Genomic DNA, 23,331 nt, shown 5'->3' on the forward strand with positions numbered 1-23,331 from the left:
TCAAAAGAGACTTCAAAGTTCTTGGTTGGATTCCCGTTGAATTACGATCAAGTGCTTGTTGAGAAGCATTGAAAGGCATCTTTTATATATATAAGGCTATTAAGGATGGCTTTCGCTTCAATTCTTGAGATCGATACTTGATATAAGACCGAAATAGAACGAAGTACTTGTGAGACCAATGTGGCCTGTTAAACAAGTAGGTTTGGAACATATTCAGTGATTTGTTGAAAAACTGTTAATTAGAAATCTCAAAAACAAAATAAAATCTGGATCCTTTGGGAAGAAAAGTCTTGGTGAAAACCTTTTCATAAGGATCTCGCAAAAAGAAAAGGAGATTTCTGGGAGCATGCACAAAAAGTATTTTCGTTAATTCAAAGGGTGAAATCTAGAACATTTAATTGTTCACTGTCAATGCGTTAAAGGTTTTGAATTTTGGGTTTCACTTGGCACGTAGTGGCACAAAACCAAGATCATCAACACATAAGTTGTGTAACCGTAAACCTCAGTGGTAAAGCTGAGAGTCTCAAGGGTTACGTGTATGAGATGAAGTATGATGGAGAATAGATAGGAGGTGGATAAAGAAGCGAATGTACCTCTGCTACAAAAGATGGACTAAGCAGAAAAACTCGTAACTCAATTTGAGTAGAGTAAGGTAGCTCATGATTAGAGTGAAAGTGACAGCCTGATTGGGAAGACATGATTTGTATATATCAAGTCATTAAGGCTTCACTCAAAATCTTTTGAGGCTTGGGACAACATGCAGCAGCATGCTTCTAGGGACACTTAGCTAGTACATAGAAAGAGAATTATACCCGCCCCAGCTCCATCAGTGAGAATAATCCTTATATACAAATTATATTAAGTAAATAAAAAAAATATTTTTGGATTTTATAAAATTTTCAAAAAAAAAATTAGAACAGAAAAAAAAATATTTTTGAATTTTATAAGATTTTCTGAAAAAGAATTAAAACAGAAAGAAAAATATTTTTGAATTTTATAAGATTTTCTGAAAAAGAATTAAAACAGAAAAAAAATATTTTTGAATTTTATAAGATTTTCTGAAAAAGAATTAAAACAGAAAGAAAAATATTTTTGAATTTTAGGAAAACCAAATGAAAAAAATAAGATAAATTGCGAGAAAAGAGTATACATAGTATACAACTGAAACCATCAGTTAGAGTTGAGAGGCGAACCGAGCCCGGTGAAACCGAACCCGAAATAGACCGAGCGTTCGGTGCATTTCGGTTCCCAGAAGAACCGAACCCGAAATGGACCGAGCGTTCGCTCTATTTCGCTTCCAACTTTTATTGAGACGAAAGTAATTTCGGTACAGATTCAGCTTCCATCATTCCTAAGCCTTGAAGGATTTTATTAAAACTTGCTTCAGGCAAGGCCCTAGTGAAGATGTCAGCCAATTGATCAGTGGTTCTTACGAAATGAACTTCTACGTGACCATCTTCCACATGATCTTTAATAAAGTGATACCTCAGTGCTATGTGTTTCGTCTTTGAGTGCTGCACTGGGTTATGACAAATCCTAATTGCACTCTCTGAGTCACAATATAATGGAATTTTCTTCATGTTCAGGCCGTAGTCTCTAAGTTGACTTTGTATCCAGATGACCTGAGATGTGCATGATGCTGCTGCTATATATTCTGCTTCGGCAGTGGAGAGAGATACACACGTTTGTTTCTTGGATTGCCAGCTAACGAGTTTTCCGTCTAGAAATTGGCATCCTCCAGTGGTACTTTTTCGGTCCAGTCCACATCCCCCAAGATCAGCATCTGAGAAGGCTTGGACAAAGAACCCTGATTTGGCTGGGTACCACAAACCGCGAGACGAGGTTCGCTTCAGGTATCGAAAGATGTTCTTCACAGCCAGCAGGTGAGGTTCGCGTGGATTAGCTTGAAACCTGGCACAATAACACACAGAGAACATTATGTCTGGTCGACTTGCTGTTAGATACATGAGAGACCCTATCATCTGACGATAAAGGGTCATGTCAGCAGCCGGTTTGTCCAAAGAAGGTGTCAGCTTTGTGCCAAACGCCATAGGAACCTTTACTTTCGAATCTCCCATCATTCCAAACTTGGCGAGCAAGGTCTTCGTGTAAGCGTCTTGATTAACGAAAATGCCTTCGGGTCCCTGTCTTATATTCAAGCCAAGGAAAAAGTTAATAGGACCCATTGAACTCATTTCAAATTTAGTCTCCATCAACTTCCTAAATTCAGCTGTTAAGCTAGGATTTGTGGAACCGAAGATGATATCATCAACGTAAATCTGAACGATCATAAGGTGGTTACCCTCTTTCTTACGAAAGAAGGTTGGGTCAACCGAACCTTGTTTAAACTTAGACATTTTCAGAAATCTAGTTAGAGTTTCATACCATGCCCTCGGTGCTTGCTTGAGACCATAGACTGCCTTGTCCAGAATGTAGCAGTGATCTGGATACTTTTCGTTCACAAAACTCGGTGGTTGCTCAACATATACTGTCTCTTCCAGTTCTCCATTTAGGAAGGCACACTTCACATCCATTTGGAATACTTCAAAATTCTTCTGTGTAGCGTAGGCGAGAAAAATACGAACTGATTCCAGCCTTGCTACTGGAGCGAAGGTTTCTTCGTAGTCTATGCCTTCTTCTTGACAGTAACCTTTCACAACTAGTCTTGCCTTGTTGCGTATCACATTCCCTTCCTTATCCATCTTGTTTTGAAAAACCCACTTCAATCCAACCACAGAAGCATCCTTTGGAGTTGGAATCAGTATCCACCCTTTATTTCGCTCGAACTCATTGAGTTCGTCCTGCATTTCCTGTACCTAATCGGAATGATCGAGTGCAGTATTGATTGTCTTGGTTTCGACTTTGGAGACGAACGAATTAAACATGCAAAATTCAACTTTAGAGAAAAGTGCAGTTTGTTTCTCTTTCAGTTGTGAACGTGTAAGAACCTTTTCAGTCGAATCACCAATGATTTGTGCTTGTGGATGATCTTTGGTCCATTTGGTGAGTGGAGGGTAATTAGGATCATATGAAGGATCCAGTTCAGCATTTACTTCTTCTTGAAATTCAGATTGAGTATCATCATCATTTGAGTTCGCATTCTCCCCCTCGAATGATGATACTTCTTCAGTTTCAGGCTCAGAATTCTCCCCCTGGACTTGTCTTTCGGTTGGAATGAATGATGATGAGCTCTCCCCCTGGAATGGTGAATCTTGGCTATGTTGAAAAGACGAACCCTCCCCCTGAGTATGAGAACAGTCTTTTGGAGGTTCGCTTGTTTGTGGCTGTTCGGGTGATACTGGTTGTTCTTCTGCCATTTTCTTCGCAGCATCATCGATTATCTTCTTCAAGGTATCTACCTTATTATCTGCAGCTTCAGATTCAGAATGAATAGCCTTTTCTGGTTCATCAAACAGCATCAGGTACTATTCAAAAAGGTTTGAAATGGGTACCGTCACTTTACCAGAGATTGGAAATATTTCCTCCACAGAACCTTCGGTTGTCTTCAGTTTCTTGACGTAATTATCATCGAAGGTTACATAATAGGTCTCCTCTATTTTGTTTGAACGTTTGTTGAGAACCCTATATGCTTTGGAGGTTAAGGAATAACCCAGAAAGATTCCTTCGTCTGCTTTCACATCAAGCTTGTTTCGGTGCTCCTTTGAATTGAAGATGAAGCATCTTGAACCGAACACGTGAAAAAACTTTACATTAGGCTTTTGGTTGGTCAAGATCTCATAAGGAGTGATAGAGAAACGTTTGTTGAGATATGATCTATTCTGTGTAAAGCACGCAGCAGCAATGGCATCAGCCCAGAAATATAGAGGTAGTGAGGTGAAGCTCAGCATCGTTTGGGCTGCTTCACACAAAGATCGGTTTCGTCGTTCGACAATCCCGTTCTGTTGTGGAGTATATGGAGCCGAGAAGTTGTGAGTTGTTCCTTTCTCTGCAAGAAAATCTTCAAAGTCTTTGTTCTTGAACTCCAACCCGTTGTCACTTCTTATGTTGCGAACTACCTTTCTCAGTTGAACTTCGATCTGCTTGATAAAAAGTTTAAGTTTAGGAGTAGTTTCTTCTTCAAAAAGAACACCCAAGTAAACCTAGAGAAGTCATCTACAATGACAAGAATATACTTGTTGCCGCCAATACTTTCGATTGAAGATGGACCACATAAATCAATGTGAAGTAATTCATGTGGTTCAATAATTTTTGTGTTGACTCGAGAAGGATGACTCTGTCGACTTTTCTTTCCCATTTCACATGCATCACACAAGTGTTCTTTATCGAACTTCAGAATAGGAAGACCTCGAACATGATCCCCAAGCACCAGTTTGTTGATGTCTTTAAAATTCAGATGCGAGAGTCTTCGGTGCCAAAGCCAACTTTCGTTTGATTGTGCCTTTGTTAGTAAGCAGATTGCTGGTTTCCCTCGTATGGGATTGAGATTCAGAGGGTACATCTCTCCTTTTCTCTTTGATTTCAGCATAATGTTGTTCGTCTTCTTTTCTATAATCTCTGAGCCATCGTCATCGAATGAAACTTTTAACCCGGTACCAACCACCAGTTGAGAAACACTGATAAGGTTGTGTTGTAAACCTTCAACGTATGCCACTTTTCGTATCGAGAACTCGCCATTGGTGATCATACCATAACATTTAATTGTGCCAAAAGAGTTGTTACCATACTTAACACTTCCACCATTTGTAAGGGACCGAAACTCCCTCAGCTCTTCCCTTCTTCCAGTCATGTGACGTGAGCAGCCACTGTCTATGTACCATTCATCGTCAAACTGCTCGTCACGTATAACCTGCAAAAATTAAGCAGATTTAGGAACCCAAAGTTTCTTGGGTCCTTGTGAGCCTTTTACAGAACAGGGAATTGCAAGAGAAACATCAACTAAAAAGGTTCTTTTTGTTAAAGTTGTTTCATATTTTCTTTTTAAGGTGAAAACTTTGATTTTATCTGAATTGAGTACTATAGGTGGAGTTTTTGAATTTGAGAATTTGACGTTAGCAGACTTTCGATTCTCAACATCAGGTTTAAAATACGTCTTCTTTGCATTTTCTGGAGAGAGCTTTCCTTTTCCCTTTTGATCATTTTGTGAGTGAAAGTTAGAACGAGAGAGATGAGATTTGGGATCGGAGTTGAACTTTTAGTTAGTGCGCGTTCGTGGTTGAGAGCCGAAACTACTTTCCATTCGGTTCCTCTCACTGGTTGGTCTTGAACCGAAACCACCCTTTTGGTTTCTCTCATGTTGAGGACCGAAACCTCTTGTTCGGTTGCAATGCCTTTGTGGACCGAAACCCTGTTTTCGGTTGTTTTGGTTCTGAGGACCGAAACTCTTCTTTCGGTTGTTTTCGCCATGTTGAGCACAAGAGCTGGAGTTTGCTTTTCCTTCTTCCTTTGACTTAGAAGGCTTTTCATAGCGAACATAATTCGGGTTTTGAGATCGCCAGAACTGTTTCCTTTCAACGAGATTCTTCTTATACCTCAAATTCCGTTGGTGTTTTCAATCTAACACCTGTTTTGGATGCTGTGTATGTTGGCCTTTTCTTTGGTTTTTGAGTATGATGCTCTCTCTTTGGTGAAAAGGATTCACTTGACACCTTTTTCGGTTCGCTTGAAGGAGTTTTGGTACCGCTTGTACTGGGCACATCAAAGCGTGCTGGATCATTGAGCGGTTCTGGTACATACCTTCCCTTTACTCTCCATGATGTTTTCTGAGACAGACCTTCCGTTTCATCGGCGTTATCAATTGGTGCTGACCAGAAAAGCTCATCACAGCCATCAGCATTATCTTCTGCTACTAATGCTGTCAGTTCGGTTGTCTGTTGTTGAGTAACTCCATGAACTTTGTAAACTTGATTTGGAGTCGTTTGAACTTTTTGATACACAACTGCTTTTTCCTTGAGGACTTTGGTTTTGTCTTTGGATAAATGAGCGAATTCAACAAAGTTTTCATAAATAAGATTTTTACTGGTTTCGGGTTCGCTCTTGACAAATTCAGAACAGTCAACCTCATCTTCAACAGATATAACACTCATATCATCATCCTCATTGAATTCAGAAGTGTTTTCAATATCAATTTTATTTTCTGAACTCAACTTGGCATTCAAAGAGTCAAATTTCTGTACTGTTTCGGTTTTGATTTTCGATTTGTCATTTTCATCCAACAAATTTTTGAGCATGTCCTTATGGTCTTTTGACTTTATGAAGGACTCTATTTTGTCAAGACCAATTTTGTAGGCGGGAGAAATATCATCAGAAGAAACAACGTTTTCGCAGTTATAAGCATCGGCATCGATTTCATCCTCCTTTAACTCAAGGAAAGGTAAAATCATACGATGTATCTTCTTCCCTATTTCACAATCAAGATGCAATTGAGTAATATTGGTATATAACCGCTTAGCAATCAAACAAAAAACAGTTCGTTGTTTTAAAATCTTTAAATTATCTCTTTGCAAATAAATTGTTTCATCCCTAGACCTAATCAATTCCTTCTCCTTCTGCTCAATCCACATACGTCTCTCCTCACTCTTCGACGATACCCTGCTGATTTGATCAGTTAGGTTAGAGTTTGTGACGCGAGTTTGAGATAAACTGCTGCTTATACTAGAAAATTTTGATTTTAATCCATTTAGTTCTTTTTCATAGTTTGTGATTGGGATTTGTAATGAAACAAGAATAGATTGTACCTTCTTTATTAACTCATCGCATTCGTTGATCTGCTCACTGACAGGTTTCGCTGCAAAACATCTGTCTTCTCGCTCCTTTGCCTCATCCAATCCCCCGTCAGCGGTACAAATTCTCACTTGTGACATTCCAGAAGTCACCATTAGACACTTTCCTACAACGTTCTCTTCTTTCACCAGCAAAGCCCTGCCATGAGTAGGCTTCCTTACTTCTTCATCTTCTGAATCAGTGGACCAAACTTCAACACCTCCGAACTCATCGTCAACAATATTTCCCTGCACAATAAGAGCATTTATAGTGTTATTAGATCCAGCTTTCTTCTTCCTCATTTCCTCTAAACGCCGTGTGAGGTTCGCTTCCTCGTCCTCATCTTCATTCTTCTCTGACACCTTTCTCAGCATGCAGTCTTTGGCGAAGTGATTTTTGCCTCCGGAGTAGTGACAGTTAAAGCCTGAGTCACCTCCATGTTTCACTTCCTTCTTCGGTTCTTCAATCTGAGAAACATTCTTCGGTTCCTCCTTTGCTTTCTCGGCACTGTAGCTGCCTTGCCAGTTTCGGTTCTTGTTTGTTGGGAACCTTCTTTTGATGAACTTCTTGGGATTTGACACCATCAAGGCATAATCTTCACTCGTTAGATCATATTCAGAGAGATCTAAATCTTCTTCTTCCTCAGCAACATTCTTTCCTTTGGAGATTAGGGCCAAGGATCCCATACCAGATACCACATTCGTTTCTTTAGTCAAGGCACTCTCATGCGACTTTAATATTCCCACCAGTTTTGCTAGAGAATAACTTTTGAATTGTTCATGTGCCTTTACTGTAGACACCACAACCATCCATTCTGATCTAAGGCCATTCATGAATGTTACCTTCTGTTCAATGACCTTCCTTTCAATCCCATGCTTTATCATTTTACTTAGGAGATGATTGAAGCGATCGAATGTTTGAATAAGCTTCTCTTCAGGCTTCTGCTTGAAGTCGCCAAATTCTGAGAGCAGTAATGTTTGGATTGAGTGCTCAAGATCTTCATCTGTAGAGTAAAATTCCTTCAATCTGTCCCATATTTCTTTTGCCATTGTGCATGAGCTTACTAATTGAAACGTGTCTGATTGTAAAGCAAACCTAATCATCCTTAAAGCTTTGATGTTGCACTGAAAGTTTTCCTTCTCATCTTGGGGTATATCTTTCATGTCACTGATGAGTTGATTGTACTCTTTTTGAGTTTTAACAATTCTTGAAGTGTTTGAGTGAGTGAATGGACCTACAGTGATCGCCTCCCAGATCAAGTATCCATTGTCTTCTGAGCTAATCACGTAGTCTTCAAAGTGATGCGCCCAGACCTCATAATCCTAAGTGTATAATATAGGAATCCTTGTCGTCGATCCTATGCTGTTGGAGATATTGATTGGGTTTGACTGAGAATCATCCATAGACATATCGATGTTTGTTTAAAAACATGCTTAAGATCAGACTTGTAAATAACGTTAGGGTAAGATCGACAATTTAAAGAACTACGTCAATAGCAAATGACGGCTCTAACAATATCAATCAAAGTGAAAAACCCTAAGATCTTCTTCAACAGAAGAGATGTGTATGAATTACACAGTCTCCTGCTCTGATACCAATTGATGAGTTGAAAAACTCTTAGATCGATTAGATCTTCAACAGGTTAAACAATAAAAGCAAACAAACACAATGAACACAATATAGAATCAAATAATGCTTAATGATTCAAATGTAGTCACGCCTCAGCAGAGCTCGATGAAGAACTTCCACTGTAGAGGCGAGCTAGGGTTTGTAGTACAATGCTGTGAATAATAATCAAAGCGCTCACAATAAAGGATGCATGCATGCACCTTAAATACAAAACCCTAATTAAACAAAACACGGTTGGACAGGCCCAAACCGTATAACAAAACTGGGCTAAGGACCGAGCCCAAGACGCAACCTTTCTAGACCCAACACATAGGCAACATAAAACACACATACCAACACCGCCCAAATGCTGAAACGACTTGAACACTGATCTGTCTGAAGCGGTATGCTGCTACATGACTGCTTTCCAAAATCTACCGAGACCTTCCTGGTCTCAATTCATCCGTCAGTCATCTGAATTTACTGGTTTCTAGCCCGGCTGCGGAGCCAAAGGGCTCCCACTTAGTCGTCTCACACGACTTTCGAAAGATATCCTTCTCTGGAACTAGTTGCCCCTAGTTATCATGCCACTGCATCTCTACTACTTTCTGATCTAACCGATCGAGTCCATGCGTCGAATCCTGACATCATCAAATCCAAAACTAAAAGTGATTGCCACCTGACCAATGGTAGACTTATATCACAAACGACCTTATTCGGTCCATTGCATCCCTGATCTCATAACTGTAGTGACATTCCTACAATCTTATCATTGGCTCAAACAGATCTAATCTGTCTGGGTAATTCCGAAATCCAATCCGTGGATTTCCATATCCTCACTGCTACACCTGAACTGGTGGGTACTACTGTTCCTTCCGCGTCCTAACAACGCACTCATGCTATCTACCAACCTAGTGAATATTACGGCTACACCTGCAGTCTCACGACACTCTATCACTATCTGGCTGCTAGTGAATGCTACGACTACACCCGCAGACTTACAACACTCTAACACTATCTGGCTGCTAGTGAATGCTACGGCTACACCCGCAGACTTACAACACTCCCCATGCTAACTGACCACCTGTGAATGCTACGGCTACCCCCGTAGTCTTACAACACTCTCCATACTAACTGATCACTAGTGAATGCTACGGCTACCCCCGTAGTCTTACAACACTTTCCATACTAACTGACCACTAGTGAATGCTACGGCTACCCCCGTAGTCTTACAACACTTTCCCTACTAACTGACCACTAGTGAATGCTACGGCTACCCCCGTAGTCTTACAACACCTTCCAAACCGGGTCGAACACGCACCCGACCTAACACACCACTGAACTTGAGTCCTAACCGGAACTCTAACCTGGTTCCCGAAACCTGCTATCACGTGTCCCCACTGTATCAGTACCGTACCCATGCCCGTGATCAAAGCGTCATAGTAACCCACGAAATCATCTACACCCTCTGGCAGGGTGAGAATCGGTGCCTCGCACAACCGCTGTCTGAGAGTCTCGAAGGCTGCCTGCTGCTCAGGCCCCTAGCGAAAGGCCACCGATTTCTTGGTCAGTCGGGTCAAAGGAACCACAATCTCGGAGAAGTCCCATATAAATCTCCGGTAATAACCTGCTAGACCCAGGAAACTCCGAATCTCAGATGGAGACCTCGGAATCTTCCACTGCATCACAACCTCTATCTTGGCCGGATCGACTAGAATACCCTTCTGGTTGACAGGGTGCCCAAGAGATTGCACCCCGCGCAACCAAAACTCACATTTGGAGGACTTTATAAAAAGTCTCTCCCCCACTTAGATTCAACTAGGTCTTCACGACACGTGAGAATTGAAGGATTCCCAATCCTTCTCGCTCTCTAGTATCCCACTGATGACAACCTGTTCTCACCAATGCTAGTGATCAATCACTGGTTAAACCTTAAGATCGCCCATACTCGGAAATCTTGATGAGTACTCTTGAAATCTGGTCCAGTCTGACACCTCAATCCATCTCACATGCTGACAATTGAAGACCTTAATCTTCACTCTAGCTGACGAATCCTCGTTCCAACTTCCAATCTTGCAGTACCACTGAACCCTAACCGAACACAGTCCATGCAAAAATACAATTCTCTTGAACATCCGATGACCAACCACTTATGTACCTAACACCCGCAACTGACACTACCCTCTTCATGTTACCAGTCCTCTCCTAGCAACGGTAGTTCCTTGAACTCCAAAGTTCATCCATAGATAATTGTCGACCACACCCGAATAATGATAGAACCCATGAACGCTGACTTCACTGGAGAACCATCACTCTAACCCTGACCGAGTATCCTCTAAATAATACTCCTGCACAGATCTCGACAAAGATCTGAAATGTTAACGGTACGCGCAGAACCCACTCGGCAAGATGTGTCCCCCTGTGGGTTCATCAAGGACCTTTTGGCATGCAGGATGGCATATATGATCCTTGATAACCCAAACACTAGCAGGAAACCGACCCGAGATCTAACTTACCCAAACTCACTCATAACTCCAACGCGATACGTATCCCCAACATCCATCTAGTAGCAATAGAAGATGACATACCCGCAACATCTGGAGGAATACTAATCACCTTCTGCTGACATGACCAACCCCGCTACCCTGTAGTAGCCTAAACCCTCGGAGCGACAAACTCCCTTGTGCACTGTCCTGCACGTGCTGCACTGACCTTTCACCTGATGATCGGAAGTCATGGGTCTCTTCCCGGGACCCTCTGTTGGATATCGTGTCTAAGTCCATAACTATATTTAGTATGTACTTGACCCGACCCGGCATGGTCCATTTGGGTTGCACTTCACCCGAACAATTTATGGATAATCGTTTGAGAATAGTATAAGTTATGATTTATTAATATATTATAAGTCCTAATATATTAATATAAAATCATCTTATTTAATTAGTATTGATCTATAATTAATTTAGAATTAATTTAGAGATCAAAAGTATGACTAATTAAATATGGGCTCTTGTATTTATATAGTGTGGGCTAATGCTTATTTGGAATGGGCTAGACTTGCATGGAAAGTCCATGAATACTCCATGGAGCTTTAACCCATGGATCTCATGGAAATGAAAAGACATGGGTATTAGGGTTTACATGGATGTAACCCTAATCCACCACACTATATAAAGGAGGCTTTGGTTCTTGAAATTGCACTAGTTGATGTGTGTAAACCAAGAGGGCCGATTTCAAGAAGTTTGTGACTATTCTCTCAAGTTTCCAAGTTTGTGGTGATTTGTGACTTCCATTTGAGGCATCCACATTATTGGTGCTAGGCTCTCAAACTCCAAGCAATCAATTACTACTACAAGGTAAGTAATTCTACTAGTTTTATTTGATTCAAGTATCCCATGCCATGCTAGTTAGGATAAGAACCTTGGAAAAATAATTATTTGCATGTATCTTAGTCAAACATAGATCCAAGGTTTCTAGGGTTGCATGTACACCATAGGAGTGTTAGAATGCTCAAAACCCATCAGTGGTATCAGAGCCTGGTTTGTTTATTTGATACTTGATGCAAAAAAAAAAAAAAAAAACTTGAAAATCGAAGTTTTGTTCAAAAGCTCGTATCAAAATTTCAAGTTTTGTATATGTACTTACGATTCTTGAAATTTTTTGATATGAACATTCATAAACATATGAGTTTAAGAAGATCATAGAAATTATGTGCTAATAATTGATTAGATTAATTCTTGATCTTTATGTGTTTTAATGGAGTCCATAACTAGTTCTTAAGTTATGGATAACCAAAAGTCACATTTATAAATAACCATTAAAAGAACACATAGGTTACAAAAAATGAAGAGTCTTCATTTTTAATAACCATTAACTCATAAGTTATGAGAAATGAAAAGTTTTGAAAGTTTACAAAACTTGCCCTCAAGTTTTGGAACATGTAAAGTCATATTAAAAACTTTAGTTCCAACCCCTAGAATTTTAAAAGTTAAAATTCAACCCTTATACTTTATAATATTATAAGTTAATAATATATATATATATATATATATATATATATATATATATATATATATATATATATATATATATATATATATGTATAAGATCAAGTCGTCTTACCGCTAGTACGCCTCATTCACGAAGCCGGTCTACAAGGGGGTATAAGGTTGTTGCCTATAAAATGGCAACTTAATGGGTGTCCACTCTCACCCATCGCTTCCTTGATCGGTGGAGGGTCGTTAGCCGAACGGGTAGGACAAGGACTTATAAATTCTCATTAAAAGTATAATGATAATACTAAAGTAACTAAACTTTATTGAATTCCCAATCTTAGTTATTTTAGGAAAATGTGAATAAGGTGCTAATCCATGAAATTACACTTTACACTTTGTTTAAGTCGTTAGTGGAGCGTGTGTGGTTAACCGGCACACTAACTTGAACTTAACAAGGTAGGTAAAGGGTGACTTAATGTTTATCATAGTATCGATGGAGCGTGTGTGGTTAACCGACACATCGATTGAGGGGTAATACATTAAGGGTACCAAGTAATTTGCATGGTTACTTCACACCTTGTTTTGTGATCCTCGGCATCCCAGTCACAAAACTTGAAGGGCACACTCGAGATTGAAACATGCCATTGAAGAAAGTTCAATGAATCTCAAAGAATCTAGGAGTTTCTAAACCAATTAAAACCTGATTAAATATTTCGTTTTTCATGGTGGAAATTGGTGACTCGTCATTCACCTACCTTCAAATATCTTATAGCTTAGATTACGGCATCCCTCTTCTAAGTTATAAAATATTGTGTTGGGTCCTAGCCTTAATATTACATTTGGGTGTTTTGTTAAGGACTATCTCTATATCTAATCTAATCTATTCCCTCTTCTTTTCAGATGTCTTCCAATAACAATGCTTCTGGCTCAAACCCTACTAGCTCCTTCTCTCTCATGAATCTTTGTGGGAGAGTCATCTTTGATGGGTCCAACTGTACAGATTGGATCAGAAACATCAGGACGGTCACTTGGTATGAGAACAAAGAATATGTTCTCGACAAGGAGCTGAAGGTACCCGAGCCAACTGCTACTCCTGAAGAGCTTGCTGAATATGAGGTACATGAAAGAGATGCTACAAAAGTGACATGCATCATGATGGCCACCATGACAGCCGAGCTCCAAAAGTCCTATGAGGACTATTATCCTTTTGAGATGCACCAGGACTTGATGGACCGCTACCATCAAAGTGCTCGTCAAGAGCGATATGAAATAATCTCCTCCATGATAACAACCCGAATGAAGGATGGTGAACCCATCACGGGCCACATGCAGAAAATGCAAAGGTATGTGGACCATTTACTGAAGCTGAATGTGAACTTCCCTGAGGAGTTAGCGATAGACATCATTTTGCACTCCTTGCCATCGTGTTATGATCAATTCCGCATGACATATCACATGAACAAGGAAGAAGTCACCCTCAGCAAACTTCAAGGACTCTTGAAGACCGCCGAAAGTGGTCTAAAGGGTAAGTCGGTTGTTACTACTCCTACTCCTACTCCAACTGCGGCCAATGTCTTGGCAATCGAGCATGGCAAAGGGAAGAAGAGAAAGAACCCTTCTAAGGGTACCAAGGGTAAGACCCTTGAAGGCTCCTCTTCAAGCAAAACCAAGAAAGGTTTTGTCACTCCTTCTGCTAACCCTAATGAGGCTGAATGCTTCTATTGCCATGAAAAGTCGCACTAGAAGCGAAACTGCCCAAAGTACCAGCAAGATTTGAAGGATGGGAAAGTAAAACCCAACCATGCAGGTATATACACTATATTGTCTAATAACTCACCTCATTCTAAGTCTTGGGTCCTTGATACAGGTTGTGCTATTCACATATGTTGTGATTTGCAGGGACTAAAAAGAAGTGAGAATGTGGAGCAGGGAAAGATAAACTTGATCATGGGAAACAGGAAAGCTTCACCTGTCACCAAGATAGGAGTTTATTCCTTAGTGCTAAATAGTGGGTTTACATTAGATTTGAATAAATGTTATTATTCGCCAGAAATGGCAAGAAATGTTATTTCCTTTCATGCATTGTATAAACAAGGTTTTACCTTTTATTTTGATAATAATAATGGTAGTATTGATGCTTTCTTTAATAATGTTCTTTATTTTAAAGCATTACCTTGTGATGGCGTGTATGAAACTGTATCTGTTGTAGATAATCTAGGAAATAATGTGTATTGTATATTAACTCTTCCACTAGCTTAGATAAAGCATCCTTATGGCATTGTCGTCTTGGACATGTAAGCAAGAAACGCATAGGCCAACTCCAAAAGGATGGAGTCTTGGAGTCATTTGACCTAAAGTCAGATGATAGTTGTGAATCTTGTTTGCTTGGTAAAATGACAAAGTCACCTTTTACTGGCACTTGTGCTAGGGGTGAAGGTTTGTTGGACCTCATACACACGGATGTGTGTGGACCCTTCAGAACCGCCACAAGAGATGCTAATCGGTTCTATGTGACTTTTACTGATGATTTTAGTAGATATGGATATGTCTACCTAATCAAGCATAAGTCAGAAACCTTTGAGAAATTCAAAGAGTTTAAGCAAGAAGTGGAGAATCAGTTGGGCAGGAACATTAAGATGCTTCGATCCGATCGTGGTGGTGAGTATCTTAGTACTGAGTTCCTTGACTACCTTAAGGAATGTGGGATTGTCTCACAATTGACACCTCCTAGGACACCACAGTTGAATGGTGTAGCTGAGAGGCGCAATCGGACCTTGTTGGACATGGTTCGTTCGATGATGAGTCGAGCTTCGCTACCAATCTCATTTTGGGGTATGCCTTAGAGACTGCCGCCCATATCCTTAATCTAGTCCCTACAAAGAAGGTTGCCAAAACACCTCACGAGGTGTGGACTGGAAAAGTTCCCAATCTAGACCACATCAAGATTTGGGGTTGCAAGGCTTTCATGAGATGCGAGACTCACGATCAGCTCGAACCCCGAAGCGAAAGGTGTATTTTCATCGGCTACCCACAAAAATCCTTTGGTTACATCTTCTACAGACCCAGTGATAATGTGGTCTTTGTAGCAAGAAGAGGATTCTTTCGAGAGAGAGAATTCATGAGCCAAGGAGACAGTGGGAGGCAAATTGACCTTGAGGAAATTCAAGAGTCAAGTGGTGAAGGAACCTCAAACCCTAGCCCTCAACCTGAGGAGGAAACTCCTGTTGAGCCGACTGAAGAATCTATACCTATGAGGCGTTCCACCAGAGTTAGGAATGCACCTGAGTATTATTATGGTTTTCATATTACTGCAGAAGGTGAGACACTTATCAGTGATAACACACTAGTAAATATGGATGAGCCTAACAGCTACACGGAAGCCATGGCAGGCCCTGAGGCTGCTAAATGGAAAGAGGCTATGGATAGCGAGATACAGTCCATGTATGACAATCAAGTTTGGAACTTGGTTGACAATGTACCTGATCGTAAGATAGTTGGGTGCAAATGGATCTTCAAGAAGAAGACTGACATGGATGGTAATGTACACACTTATAAGGCACGACTGGTTGCAAAGGGTTATTCTCAAACTCCGGGAGTTGATTATGATGAGACCTTTTCACCAGTGGCCAAGATTAAGTCTATTAGGGTTCTGTTAGCCATTGCTGCATTTCATGATTATGAAATATGGCAAATGGATGTCAAAACTGCTTTCCTTAATGGAAACTTGGCTGAAGATGTTTACATAGTTCAGCCAGAGGGTTTTGTCAGTACAGAGTACCCCAGTAGAGTGTGTAAGCTCGAGAAATCCATTTATGGATTAAAACAGCCACCTCGCAGATGGAATCTTTGCTTTGATGAGAAAGTCAAAGAATTTGGCTTTTCAAGGAGTGAAGATGAATCTTGTGTCTATATCAAGGCTAGAGGGAGTATAGTCAGCTTTTTGGTACTGTATGTGGATGACATACTACTCATAGGAAATGACATCCCAACCCTGCAGGAAGTAAAGTCCTGGCTTGGGAAGTTTTTCGCTATGAAGGACCTTGGAGAAGCTGCCTATATCCTAGGGATAAGGATTTTGAGAAACAGGAGTAAAAGACTAATTGGACTTAGTCAAAGCACCTATGTGGACAAAGTGTTGAAAAGGTTCAACATGCATAACTCCAAGAAAGGAGAGTTACCCATCCAGAGTAACGCCAGATTGAGTAAGACACAAAGCCCTAGTACTGAGGCTGAGATAGCAGAAATGAGTCGAATACCTTATGCTTCAGCTGTAGGATCGATCATGTATGCTATGACGTGTACTAGACCTGATGTAGCCTTTGCTTTGAGCATGGTTAGCAGGTATCAGGGGAACCCTGGCAAGGCACACTAGACTGCGGTAAAGAATATCCTCAAGTACCTACGGAGGACTAAGGACTAGGTCCTTACCCTCGGTGGCAGTGAGGACTTGAGAGTTGTAGGGTACAGTGATGCTAGCTTTCAGACTGACAGGGATAATTTCCGCTCTCAGTCGGGCTGGGTCTTTACTCTAAACGGAGGGGAAATTACTTGGAAAAGTTCCAAGCAGGAGACAGTGGCTGATTCCACTTGTGAATCAGAGTATATAGCAGCAAGCGAGGCAGCAAAGGAGGCTATATGGCTAAAGAACTTCATCGGAGACCTTGGAGTTGTACCAGCTATAAAGGAGCCAATGGAGATTTTCTGTGACAGCAATAGTGCGGTTGCCTTAGCCAAGGAACCAAGAGATCATGGGAGATCCAGACACATTGACAGAAAATATCACTTCATCAGACATCGAATAGAAGAAGGAATCCTCGTGGCAAAGAGGGTATCATCGGATGAGAACCCAACAGATCCCCTCATGAAGGGACTGACTCGGGCTAAGCATCTCCAGCATGCTCGGAGCATAGGGCTGAAGGATGATATTAGTTTTAGTAGTTAGATAATCTTGAAATTTGTAAAATGTAATTGACATTTGATGATAAATAAAAGCTGTTATTTATGAGTAAAGTGTTGCTATCTCTTGTCAATCATTTACTATTATTTCTTTTTGCATGTTTTGACTTCCAGAATAATTATGTTATGGTTTATATCATATTATTCAAACTCTCCACAGTCGGTCATATGTTGGAAGTAGATATGAATCAAGACTGTCATGGGTTGGCTTGTAGAGGTCTAAGATGTTAGACAAAGCGGGGCTACAGCACTCATGAGTGCTCATAAGTTCTGAGTATTGGATTCAACCCACGCTCACTTGTATCACTTCATGGAATTTATCTCGAGTGATCGAGAGACGGTAATATCATATAAGTCTTCAAACCTAGAGATATGATTTGTTGCCTATGAGTTGGTTATGCATTGATTGCACGAAAATGCATTGGTAACTCGATGTTATAAACCGTGCCTTTGTGTGTAGTTCAACAAGTAGTAGAGCAAACATATGAGTCAAAGTTTATCTGTTCCTTCTAGGATTAGAAGCGATATCTGCGCCCCTCGATGATTTTGTTTTGACCTATGTACCGGGCCCGGTCAGAACTAAATTGATGTGTTCCGTTAAGTTCTATGTCAAACAAATCGGAAATTGGGAAACAAATGCTGGACAATAAGCAAGACCATGTTCCATGTATTTGTCCGGCTGATATCTAGAACAGAGGATTATATGATCACTTATCTAAAATGGCGCTTCATAGTTCAACAGAGTTTAAAGAGCTACGATTGCTGATCGGTTCCTGAAGTCATACTTGCAACTATAGTTATTAGACTTATCCAAGTGGGAGACTGTTGGATATAGTGTCTAAGTCCATAACTATATTTGGTATGTACTTGACCCGACCCGGCATGGTCCATTTGGGTTGCACTTCACCCGAACAATTTATGGATAATCGTTTGAGAATAGTATAAGTTACGATTTATTAATATATTATAAGTCCTAATATATTAATATAAAATCATATTATTTAATTAGTATTGATCTATAATTAATTTAGAATTAATTTAGAGATCAAAAGTATGACTAATTAAATATGGGCTCTTGTATTTATATAGTGTGGGCTAATGCTTATTTGGAATGGGCTAGACTTGCATGGAAAGTCCATGGATACTCCATGGAGCTTTAACCCATGGATCTCATGGAAATGAAAAGACATGGGTATTAGGGTTTACATGGATGTAACCCTAATCCACCACACTATATAAAGGAGGCTTTGGTTCTTGAAATTGCACTAGTTGATGTGTGTAAACCAAGAGGGCCGATTTCAAGAAGTTTGTGACTATTCTCTCAAGTTTCCAAGTTTGTGGTGATTTGTGACTTCCATTTGAGGCATCCACATTATTGGTGCTAGGCTCCCAAACTCCAAGCAATCAACTACTACTACAAGGTAAGTAATTCTACTAGTTTTATTTGATTCAAGTATCCCATGCCATGCTAGTTAGGATAAGAACCTTGGAAAAATAATTATTTGCATGTATCTTAGTCAAACATAGATCCAAGGTTTCTAGGGTTGCATGTACACCATAGGAGTGTTAGAATGCTCAAAACCCATCACCCTCTACTATACACACCTGGCACAACCCTCTCTTTCCAGGGTGATCCAAATCGATCTCGCATCTGTAACCTCTTGGAAATCATGTCCTTCAGGGTCTGATACACTGCCACGCTCACTTGCTCTATTGCCAATGGCTAAGCTGCAACAACTGGAACATCCTCTGTCCCCAAACTGGGTCACAAACTCTTCCATGAAGCTTCTCAGATTCTCCAAGACTCTCACCGATTCGAGTATGGATCATGTGCTTTCAGTAGTACGGGCCCAATACTACCTTCCACACCTATCCATACTTTCACTGACAATCCTCCCGAATCCTCCAAGTCACTTCCTCAAACTGATGCACCCAAGTCTCACTAATCCTTCTGAATCATATTCTAGGCTTTCCTAGGTTCCCGACCTCGCCATGCCATCAGCTGCCGAAGAACTCTCCATGATGCCAGCCATCCACCTCCTGGATATCATCACATCCACTTAGTAGCTGACTCCCATCACTTAAGAGTTCCACAAAGCACAAAGCAAGTAGCATTCGTGCAGTAGCACTCCGTTCCAAAGAACTATCATAGAACATTCCGCCCACATGTCGCGACTCACGCTGTCCACATCCATCTATCCTCACTGTCGGCTGCCTTATGCATGCAAATTATACACAGAACAGGATCCAATAGACTGTCGAATAATAGACTCTACCCTAGGACCACAACCAAACAAGGAACAGGAAATAAGGCTAAATCAATTATTCTAAGGCTATAAGATCCTAACCGTATACAATTTTAAAAGCATACACATAGCAGTTACAAATATCAATTATCATTCTCATTCCAGCATGGCATCCAATATTCTCGCGGCTAAGAGCATCACATATCAGGCCAACCTATTGCTGACTACTCAACACTAGCATGCAAGTCTAACAGCTCATACAACATACACAGGCATCTCCCTTAGCCCTAACTAGCATGCGATTCACAGATTCATAATCAAATCATAACAGACAACATATGCGGGTATTCTAGGAAAGTTACTTGAGCTCGGTTGATTGCATGCATCAAACATTTTGTTCTTTTCAAGATTCATTTATCTTTCAAATTCTTTTCAAACTCCTTTTTATAAAATGATTTTATTTTTAAAAATGTTTCATACCAAGTCCTTAGTTTGAGTTCAGAACACCCGGGAGTGTGCCCGAATCCCTCAAACCAAAGCTCTGATACCAACTTGTAACATCCCAAAATTCAAGACCAAATATTTCATTTTTATTAAGCTATTATAAAACAAACAGTATAAGAAAACATCCATAATAACATCTCATGTCAAAACCAAAGTATTAGTAATCAAAACATGTTATCATAAAACCGCATCAGGGTGTAATCCCAAATATCTCATATACGGAAAACATAGTGTGATGCACTGCGATCAATCCGACTCCTTTCCTTTGAACGTAATACCTGAAACCAAAACTATAAACCCTAAGCACGAAGCTTAGTGAGTTCCCCAAAGCATACCCCACACAATCCACATAACCACATAATCCATATCAGCTATAACAGCTACATAAACCGTAACAATCGCATTAGCATGCACATACACATATAAAGATGCCCTGGAAACCCTCCAAGGTCTTATTCACATACTCACGTAAATCATATCAACTACACAAGACATGCATATAAACATGTAGGGAAGCCCTAGAAACCCTCCAGGGTCTTACACCGGGTGCCATGGGAACCCCCACATGGTCTTAGCCCAATGCCTCGGGAACCCCCCGAGGTCTTTGACCTAGGATGCCAAGGAAACCCTCCAAGGTCTTACACCTAAGTGCCTCGGGAACCCCCCGAGGTCTTGACCTAGGATGCCAAGGAAAACCTCCAAGGTCTTACACCTAAGTGCCCCGGGAACCCCCCGAGGTCTTCCATGCAAGTATCACAAAGACCACTAGCATATCACATTCCACATAATCAATTAGCATACAACATAGCACGCAATCAACTAGCATATCACATAATGCATAATGGGCTGGCGTTGGTGCCTTAGACCCATAGGTATGGTGAGGAGACTCACCTGGCACTGCTGAAGTCCCGAAGACACAATCCCACACTGCTGAAGTCCCGTAGACTCAACCCCAGCTGCTGGCTGACAGATTCCCGAACTGTCAACACCAAAATAACACCCAAATTAATAATTGGGTTCCACTACATAACCATGAGTACATACTTGGATAATTACTACATTACCCCAAGCTTGGCTTTATGCAAGCCCAAGGCCCAATCCAAGGCCCAAAAGTCAATTAGGAATCAAAGCCCAACACATGGCCCAATTTTCCAAATTGGGCCCAGGCCTATACATGGTCTTATTCTAAGGCCAACATCATATAATCATTAAGGCCCAAACTATGACCCATCTATGGCCCAATTTTCCAAATTGGGCCCAAACCCCTTACATGGGCCTTACCCTAGACCCATTAAATTATTTTAGCCCATTTGTTTGTTCTTGGATGGTCCATTATTATCCCAATCATCAAAGCCCAATAGAAAGGCCCAACGATAAACCCAAGTGAAATTAGGGTTTCTCATAAAATGGTGATTAGGGTTAAGTTTCCTACTTAACCCATTAAGGACTTAATCCTCTAAGGACTTAATCCATTAAGTCCAATATCGCTTAGATTAATCTTTGCCAATGATTATTATTTAATATCTCAAGTTATTAAATAATTCCCGCGTGTCCCGGTTAATTCCCCAAATTAGGGTTTTATTGGTATTAGGGTTTTTTTTTCCAAACCCTAATTAGGGTTTCTAATCCAAATATTAGCCCATTTATCAATTTGTTGGGCTTTTAGGTCAATTAGGGCTTTATTGGGCCTATTAGGCCCACTAGAATATCATTAAGCCCATTAGGGTTTTATTTGGGTCAATTAGGGTCCATTTGACCCATTATGGTTTCAAGCACCCCAAATGGATCAAACTCAACGAGGCAAGCACACCGCCACCCGACACGGCGGCCGGTGGCGGCAGGAGGCGGAAGCCACCACCCTATGGTGTTGGTTTCGAGTTTCTTTCCATTATTCTATTTTTTTATACAAATTACAATGCTAAAAACTCAAATAAACATACACCCACTCACTAAGATAAACACACACATATGGCGGCACATGGTGGCAGCCACCACCCTACGGTGGTGGTGGTGGACTCTCCGGCCACACAAACACACATACAACCCCAACGAAACTGGTAGCAGCAATTTCACACGAGCATACACCCATAAACACACCCACAGCCTCCTTTCACCGTGGTTAAGGATGGCAGAAAAGGAACTAGCGGCGGCAGCCACCATGGTTGGCAGCCATGGTGGTTTCCTCGGGTTTTCCGACCAACCAGCACACACCAAAAGTATTGAAACGCGTACAAACCCATGGACAGAACACCCACCACACATATATACTTCGAACATGGAGGAGGATGACGGCGGCGACGGTGGTGCTCCGATTCCCGGCTTCTTCTTCTCGTCGGAAAGACAACAGTGACAGTGGCAAGGCGGCACGGGATGCGGTGGCGGACGAACAATGGAATAAGAGGGTGGTGCGGCGCCGGAAACTGAAGAGACGAGAGTGGCGGTCGCAACATCCCGGCGAATGGCAGCGACGATCCATAGCAGCAACCTCCGACGGCCTTGCTTACTTTCCGGCGTAGAGGGATTGGCTCCGGCGGCTGGAAGTTAAAGAGGTGAGGGTGGCTGCTGGAGGTCTTCCGATGATGGTGGCTGCCTTCAAGCTAGGGTTAGGGTTAACGGGTGAGGGGTTTTATATACCCCGAGTCCATAAGCAAGTATTCCATAATGACAGATTCGATCCCTCCTCCCCCTCTTTTCCTTCAAAATTAATCCAAAATTTACACTCCAACCCCCTGACTCTAATATTCTTTTCAACACAAGTCCAAAGAAATTGCCAAACAGCCCCTAGCATCAGAATTATATTCATAATTGGTCCAGAAATTACATTTTAACCCCCATTTCTAGATTTTAATACATTCGAGTCCCGATAACAACCACTCATCTCAACTTACTATCACTTAAAAGCTAAATTAAAATAACATAAAATACATCTCAGGGTTTTACGACCATTATTATTTATATTATTCGTTTATTTATTTTATTAAATAAACAGGGTGTTACAGACTAGGGCTTTATTCGACTTCATATCTCGTCAGAATTAATCCTCGCTTCTTCTCTTCGTTTCTTACCCACCAAGCTCCTCGAATTCCTACCCCTTGAAATAGTTCTCGAATTACATGGATGAAGATACGAAGATTATACTATGTGAGATCACACTATTCTGTTTTGGTTCGGTTTTAATTTGAAGGTAAAAACAGCTCTAATACATGTACTTCATTGTAATTTCAATTTCATGACTAATTCTGTTTTACCCCTTTCACGGTCTTGGTAATTTAAACTCTGTCAATTGTTTGTTGATCTATTTT

The 23,331-nt window shown here is 40.8% G+C and overlaps 1 protein-coding gene across 1 annotated transcript in view; it reads right to left on the reverse strand.

Moving 5' to 3' along the window:
• The window catches only part of LOC145168885 (uncharacterized), a 32,834-nt gene extending 10,220 nt beyond the window's left edge, over nucleotides 1-22,614 (reverse strand). Inside the window, exons 1-2 of the mRNA XM_079087547.1 lie at nucleotides 22,285-22,614; nucleotides 20,921-21,008 (exon numbers count right to left, since the gene is read on the reverse strand). Of these exons, the coding sequence (XP_078943673.1) occupies nucleotides 20,921-21,008; nucleotides 22,285-22,505 (309 nt within the window). The 5' untranslated portion in view covers nucleotides 22,506-22,614. The remainder of the gene's footprint in view (nucleotides 1-20,920; nucleotides 21,009-22,284) is intronic.
• Between the last annotated feature and the right edge of the window lie 717 nt (nucleotides 22,615-23,331).

Source organism: Lactuca virosa, chromosome 4 (assembly GCF_052849685.1).
Source record: "Lactuca virosa cultivar CGN04683 chromosome 4, Lactuca_virosa_CGN04683_v6, whole genome shotgun sequence".
In the NCBI taxonomy this organism is placed as follows: domain Eukaryota; kingdom Viridiplantae; phylum Streptophyta; class Magnoliopsida; order Asterales; family Asteraceae; genus Lactuca; species Lactuca virosa.